This window comes from Ailuropoda melanoleuca, chromosome 13, assembly GCF_002007445.2.
Source record: "Ailuropoda melanoleuca isolate Jingjing chromosome 13, ASM200744v2, whole genome shotgun sequence".
NCBI lineage: Eukaryota > Metazoa > Chordata > Mammalia > Carnivora > Ursidae > Ailuropoda > Ailuropoda melanoleuca.
The window spans coordinates 14,263,370-14,270,836 of NC_048230.1; the positions used below are offsets into that span (position 1 = coordinate 14,263,370).

General features: G+C 53.7%; 1 protein-coding gene across 1 annotated transcript in view; it reads right to left on the bottom strand.

Annotated features, from left to right (window-relative positions):
* Window positions 1–6,677: 6,677 nt before the first annotated feature.
* Window positions 6,678–7,467, bottom strand: part of LOC100471647 (olfactory receptor 4D2) — a 1,454-nt gene continuing 664 nt past the window's right edge. The window contains exon 2 of the mRNA XM_002929402.2: window positions 6,678–6,740. Within this exon, the coding sequence (XP_002929448.2) occupies window positions 6,678–6,740 (63 nt within the window). The remainder of the gene's footprint in view (window positions 6,741–7,467) is intronic.

A 7,467-nucleotide genomic window follows, 5' to 3' on the forward strand; every position in this document is an offset into this window, starting at 1 on the left:
CTCAGCACATATCAGGCCATTCCAAAGGCGCACTGTGTCACCACGTCCAACTCCTGGACTGGCCCCGGAGTCCTTTGGGGACCCCAGGCCTGATCTTGTTTTCAGCTGTGTACCTAGCACCTTGCACTGGCCGTGCCCATGGCCAGTGCTCAGAAATGTTTGTGGAACATGAGTGAACCGGCTTAACTCCATGAGTGTGCACACCCCCTTCCACCCTGGACAGGAGGACATGCCCCTTCCCCCACCGAGCTGGGATCCCCTCTTCCTTCTCCAGGTGGCAGTCTGGCACCCCCAGGATCGTGACCCCGATAGGCCAGGTAGGTTGGGTGTGGCAGGGGTTGGGGAACCGCCATGGTGATGATGTGGAGCCTTGAGCGGGCACTAGGTGCGCCCCGTGACTATCCCCAGTGTGAGGCTGCGAGGCCAGGAGCCTGCGCTGGGGGCAGTTGGAGTGGGTACTGCCTAAGGGATGTGAGGACGGACAGTCAGCTGAGCATGGAGGCCACTTGCTGAGAACATCAGAGGGGGGTGCCCCCCGGGGCTGGGTGTTTGGGAAGCTGGGCTCCCTGCCAGGCGCGGGTGAGTTCTCTCCATCTGTGGAGTCCAGAACTTGCTGCTGGGGATGGGCCAGGCTCTTACAGGCTGTGGCCCGCTTGGATCTCAGACGCTGGGGAGTCGTGCAGGAGAGCTCTTCCTCTGAAAGGGAAATGGGCACAATGAGAGTCCAGGACTGAGCCGCACAGGAGGGAAGGATTTTTTGAGACCCACCAAAAAGATAGCCTGGGGTGACGGGAGGAGATGGGGCTGGTGGAGACTGGGAATAAGGGGGCCAGAGCAAGGGTAGGGGTGCTGTGGGTCAGCCCCTCAACGGCTCTCCCTCCCTCCCTGGTGGCCGTGGGAGTGTGAGGCCCTGGGGCACTTGGCACCGCTGGTCCCATAAGCATTCCGTCCCCTCCGCTGGCTCCTCTTGGCCCACATACCTTTCTCTTAAGGAAAGGAGCTCTCGGGCTCACACAGTCAGGTTCCTGCCCCCTGCCCCCTCCCCTCTCCCCCGAGCCTCCATCTCCTCTCTATTCCTTGCCTTCTAAACCCACTGGCTTTCAGCTCCTACAACAGGCCTGTGTCCGCCTACTGTGGGCTTCAACCATGAAGGCCCTTCTCCGTTTGTGCCTGGTGACCCCTATGGACCCTCCAGGCCCCACCTATAGGGAGCCTCTCCTGCCGCAGCCCCACCGGCCAGGACTCAGATGGCTGCGTTTTCCCGTTTCCTGCTCTTATAGCTCCTTTCGTAGCACTTAACATCGTTGTGACTCTGCATGTACTTTTGTGGTTGGATCTGACGCAGCTCCAACCCCCCGTAGGTCTGTACGTGCCTGTTCTAACGCTCGCTGTAGCCGCAGCACCGAACACGAGGGCTGGTAGAGCCTTAACAAGGATTTGTAGAACGGAGGCAAGTGCTGTGACCTCGCCCGTCACGGCTCTTGGGACAGGGAGGGGATTTGTGCCTTTTCATCTTTTAGGACCTGGTGCCCCTGGTCAGCGGCACTGATCTGCCTGGGCTGGGCCAGCCCTGGGTGAGCGGATGCTGTTGTAGGCCCGGCCCTGCCAGGTTGAGGCCCAGACCCTGGACCACAAGGGAGCCTTCCCTCCCTGGCTTCTTTTAGCTGCAATACCCTAGAACCTTCCCGCCTGCCCTCCCCTGGCCATTCTCGAAACCTCAAGATTCTGCAACCACTTTCATAAGAACCGTCCTCCAGCCACGGTGGGGCTGCTGGCCACAGGCCCGATTGGATCTCTTTATCTGCTCAGCTCCAACGGCCCCCATAGGGACAGCTGCAGCCGAGCAGGGCTTGCGGCCTGCCGGGCCTGCTCCTGTTCCCGGGGTTTCTGGGAGTGGGGACCTTGGCCCTGTTCTCATGAGGAGAACACTGAGGTCTGCAGGGAGGAGGGGCTTGAAGCCTGGATGGGCCAGGAGCGTGTGCACATGCGTGTGCATGTGTGTGTGCACGTGTGTGCACGTGTGTGCTCCAGAGCTGAAGACTCTCCTGAGCGAGGCTGGAAACAACTTACTGTGGGGCCTTGGAGAGCTGGCCTGCACCACGCTGGCTCTGTGGCCTTGAGTAAGGGCTTGACCTCTCTGATCTGCTAGTAAAGTCGGCATGGAGGGGGGATGTTCAGAAGACAGGAGCATTCTCTCGCGAGCACTTGAGAGATGCGCGGGTCCAGACTGGAGGCTCAGCTGAGGGCGAGCACCCTTCCCTTCTCCTCCTTCCTGCCTTGGCATTCTGTGAGAGCTGTACCTCGCCTCCTCCATCGGACCAGAAACTCCCAGGCGCAGGGACTGGGGGCAGGGGGAAGGAGGATTATGGGCTTGCAGACCAAGCGGCAATGCAGTGGTGAGAGGTCTCAGTGGGGCCTATGACCCACAGGGCACTGCCACTCGTGGAGTAACTGAGGCCAGGCTGCACCCGCTCCAGAGGGAGGCCGACAGCTGGCTCAGTGTGAATTATTGTCCTTGTCATTTGCCAGCCTGGGCTCCATGCCTTTCTCCACTCACCTGAGCCCTCGCTGCAACCCTGTGAGGCAGGTGCTGCCCCTGAGACCTGGGTTTTATTGTTGAGGTAGACCGAAAATTGTCATGGTCTTGGAGCCAGGGTGGGGCTCTCAACCTGGGTCTTACTCGACATGCTGCTTCCTTCTCCCCCAAGCTCCCAAGAGCACAGGTGTGACAGCCTGGGAAGGTGACCTGGGCCCGAGCACAAATGCAGGCCTGATGGCCCCTGAGTAGGACTCGGGGCAGTCTGACAGGCCACCCTGGTGACCCACCATGCTCTCCATGCTCTCNCTCCTGGCTGCCCCAGCTGGGGGGGGGGGGAGTGCGGGAGGGATGGAAGGCACTCTGGGGCAAGGGGAGACAGGGAGGAGCACAGAAAAGGGTAGGGGCTGGGTCCCAGAGCCTGAGAGGAAGGGCTACACCCTCCCTCAGTCCCCTTGGCCTCACGCTCTGGATGAAAACCCCAAACGTTCTCTCCACAAGAGCCCACACTGACCGTTTGGGCCTCCTGGCAGCTCGACACATCTCAAAAGAATAAATGCCTGAAGCCTGTAAAAATTTAGACACCGTGTTGAGCACAATAGTCTCTTGCCTGGGACACTTACAATTTCGGAGTTCTAAAAATGCAACAATGACTTGAGTGGTGTCTGGAAGGCTCAGGGGTAGAGCGTCTGACTCTTGATCTCGGGGTTGTGAGTTTGAGCCCCACGTTGGGTGTAGAGACTACTTAAAAAAAAAAAGATTTAAAAAATGCAAACAATGACTTGAAAGATTGTGCAGATCTTACCCCTACCCCCCCCAGTCACAGCCTCCCCAGCATCTCTGGTGGGGGTGATGAGCTTGGGGGTGGCCCCAGCCCCTCAGCAGCATGGGAATTGGCTGGAACCAGAGCCCAGTGTCCAGGGCAGAAAGCTTACTAGCCAGGCCTTTGTGCTAGGTGAGGGCCCCTTTCTCTCTTACTCTTCCTGTCCTACCCCACAGTGCAGTCTTCTGAGCAACGCTCTTCCCCGCAAGGCACAGCAGCCAAGCACGAAGGTGCTACTATTTAATGCCTCCTTGAGCCCTCAGAGCCCGAGAGTGGGCTGTTTCCTGAGTCTGCCACCCGTGCTGGACTCTGGGCAAGGACAGATCTTAGCTTTCGTTACGTCCATCTGGGCAGTGATGACAGTTCTGAATGCAGTTGGGCCTTGTGGACTCCAATACACAATGGGCACAGGAACATTCCAAAAGAGACGGAGTCAGATGTCCCCTCAGTCCTCCTTCCGACACAGCCCTGTCGCTGAGGGCTTGCAGGTTGGTGGATATACTCCAGAACCAGAAGGTCAGAGAGGTCTGTTGTCAGGGACCAATATTTACAATAGTATTGGTTCCGTTATTCTTTCAACAAATACTTGTGGAGAGCCTTCACATTCCAGGTCCTGTGCGAAGCACTAGGGTGAGGAGGGGTGAGCAAAAACAGGCATCTAACGGAGGTGGGACGTGAAACAGACATTGCCCACTGCAGGTCTGAGGGAGGAAAAATTCTAGATACATTCCAATAAATGCCAAAGGGAACTCCTATATCCTCATGTTAGGAGACTTGCCCAAGGTAACAGCTAGTTAATTCAAGCACTTAAACTTGAATCCAGGTCTCTTTACTCCACGTCAAATGTTTAACCCCATCTACCAGGTCTGACCTCTATAACTCATTCTGTGCCTGGCAGCCAGCATGTCCTTTTTAAAGTATAAATTAGATCATGCTCCCACTCCGAATTCTGCTCAAACCTTCCAAAGATTCATTGCATTTAGAAAAAATACAAACTCTCTCCTCGACTGGCTCTTATCTATATACCCCTAGTAACTTACTATATATATCCACAGGGGCGCCGGGGGTGGCTCAGTCGTTGAGCGTCTGCCTTCGGCTCAGGGCATCATCCCAGGGTCCTGGGATCGAGCCCCACATCAGGCTCCCTGCTCCACTGGGAGCCTGCTTCTCCCTCTCCTACTCCTCCTGCTTGTGTTCCCTCTCTCGCTGGCTCTCTCTCTCTCTGTCAAATAAATAAATAAATAAATAAATAAATAAATAAATAAATAATCTTTAAAAATACATATATCCACAAATTCTTTGACATTCCCCATTCAAAAGACGGAGTTTAATTCCCTCCTTTGAATGTGGGCTGCACTTGGCTCACTTCTGTCTAAGAGAATGTGGTAGAAGTGATGCTCCTTGACTTCTGAGACTAAGCGGTAGAAAGGCTACCTCCTACGAAGCTTCCGCCTGGCTCTCTGTCCCAGGACACATGTCCTCGGAACCCAGCTACCACATGGTGGTAGACCAGTCGACTGCCCGCCTGGGCACCTAGCCAACACCAACATCAATGGCCAGACATATGAGCGAGTGAAACTCAAGTGATTCTACCCTCTTGCCTTTGAGTCTTCCAGCGGAGGCCCAAGAAGCAGAGATAGGTTGTCTCTGCCATGGCCTGCCAGAACTCCTGGCCCATGGGACTTGTGGGAGACAATATAGGACTACTTGTTTAAAGCTGCTAGGTTTGGGCCTGATTTGTTATGCAGTAGTAGGTAACTAATACAACATCTTAGAGCTCACCTCCTACCAAGATCCTCTTTGTTCACCATACTCCAGTTACAGTCTCTTTTCTTTTTCCCTTTGGCCACCAAGTTCATGCTTACCTCAGGACCTTTGCACTTGCTATTTCTTCTATCTGGAATGCTTGCCCATCACCCACATCTTGGCCTGACTGGCTCCTCATTTTCCAGATCTTTGCTCAGATATCCTCTCCTCAGAGAACCCTTCCCCAACCACACCTTATAATACAGCCCACCTTACCAGTCACATTACCCCATGCCTTTCCTTCATAGCTTTTATTCATGAAATTATTTATTTGTCCGTTTATTACTTATCTATCTCCTCACACTTCTTCCTTCCTCTTTCCAGCACCTCCTTGTGGGGAGGATGAAATGAGGCCTTTTCCGTATGAGAGTTCTCACTGCAAGGCAGTGGGTCTCCTGGTCCTTGTAGCTCCTTTGTCAATTCAAGCCGTAGGGGAAGTCCAGGGGCCTGTGCGCCTCGTTTCCACATTCTTGGGAGAGCTGCAAGGGGCTTCCTGGGCACATTCCCTGTCATGGGAGACAGGGCCTCCTTTTTCCCCCTGGCCTTTGCCTCAGCAGTCACCCTACAGCCTTGCTGTTTTATTGACATCAATACAGAATCAGAGAGAGCATGAGATCCTCTCTTTCCGCCGCTCACACTCTCCTTCTTCATAAGTCCTCTGGTCTTCTCCCCTCTCTAGTTCTAATTCTTTCCTCAATTTCTCAGGGTCCCCCCATATCTCATGCACACACACACACACACACACTCCAGGTTCATGAAGGGCAGGGTGGTGGGAATAACCCACTTGGCAGGGAGAATTTTAGCCCCAATATAGTTCAGGGTTGCCCGGGCATGGTCCTTATTAAAGCACCTTTGGTCAGTTTTACTGTTTTAAATTCTCCACTGAGAAAGAACCTCTTATGGCCCGCCCAGGCATACTCTGCCCTTTCCTTGGCATGCCCCTGCATCCATGAGATGTGGGAGACATGGCTGTAGGCATGTAGACATTGTCCTTGGTGCCCCAGCTGCTCCCTCTCCTGCTTTCGGCTCTCTCTGCAGCCCAGCTCCCTCAGCAACTGCTGGTGGTTCCTACTGGATTAGCCTCTGCCGCAGCCACATGAGTCTTCACGGGATTCCCTGCTGCCTCAGGGTCCCGTCCTTTCTTCCCTTGGGTCAGCCAAAGCAAAGTCAGTTACCCTAAGAGCCTAGGGGTATAAAGAGGACAAGTAGGGCAGAAGAACTGAATTGGAAGCATTCAATAAATACTTGTTTAATGGTGTTTAATGGATGAATAAAAACATGAATGTCTAGACATAAATAATTACAAGTTCCTTGGATGGTGTCATTTAAGGAGTACCCTGTCTGTGCCTTTCATGGCAGACATATCTGGGAGGGGAGTCTCTCCACACACATGCTCCTTCTCTGGGAACAACCCTCACCCAAAATTCCTGCTGGAGGGGTGGACCTCGATGGCCATGCTTATGTAACATGACCTGCACATCTCCTCAGCCACATGGGACATGTGGCCCAACCTCAGCCCATCAGATTATTCTCATAGGGCTTTGGAATTTGAACCTGAGACACTGAGCTAGTTGACTGCAGAAAGCAGAATGGGAAGGTCCGGTTTCCGGGTTGAGGCTCCCATCTGAGTCATATACAAGGTGCCTGCATAAGGACAGAGGGAGGGTGGGAAGGAGGAGAGACCAGCTGTGTCTGCCCTGACAGCTTCTTATTCCCACAACCCACAACCTTAGGGAGAACTTTAAACCTCCTCTTTTTATTAAAAGTAGCCAGGGTTGCAGCCCCTTACAAATATAACCATAACCTACTTCTTTTCAATTCTGCCGAACAACCTGACGCCAAACCCAGTGTGAGAGTGAAGGAAACATATGATGGGTGTGTGGCAATGAGGTCCAGGAAGAGAGGAAGCAAGGAACACCAAGGAACTGGAGGCGGAGGAAAAACCCACATGGATGTAAAGACTGAACCGGCAGAAATCAATGTAGGGAGGGAGAAGAGGGAAAAGGGGGTGGGGATAAGAGAAATGAGCATCAGCTCACTCCTAGGGAGCACTGTCTACGCACAAAATACTGCAGCAAGCCCCAAGTGTATGTTTACAAGAACAAATGAATGAACAAATGAACACATCTTCCCAATTCTATTTGGAAAAAGTGTGGAGTCTGAAAATGGGAGTGAGGGGGCAGGGATAGCAGTAAGTTGTTAGAGCCTTGCAGACACGTCCCTGAATTTATGCTCACTCTCTGTTCTCTGTTTCACTGTTGGGCATGTTGCATGGCCCTCTGGAGCTCAGTCCCCACCCTCT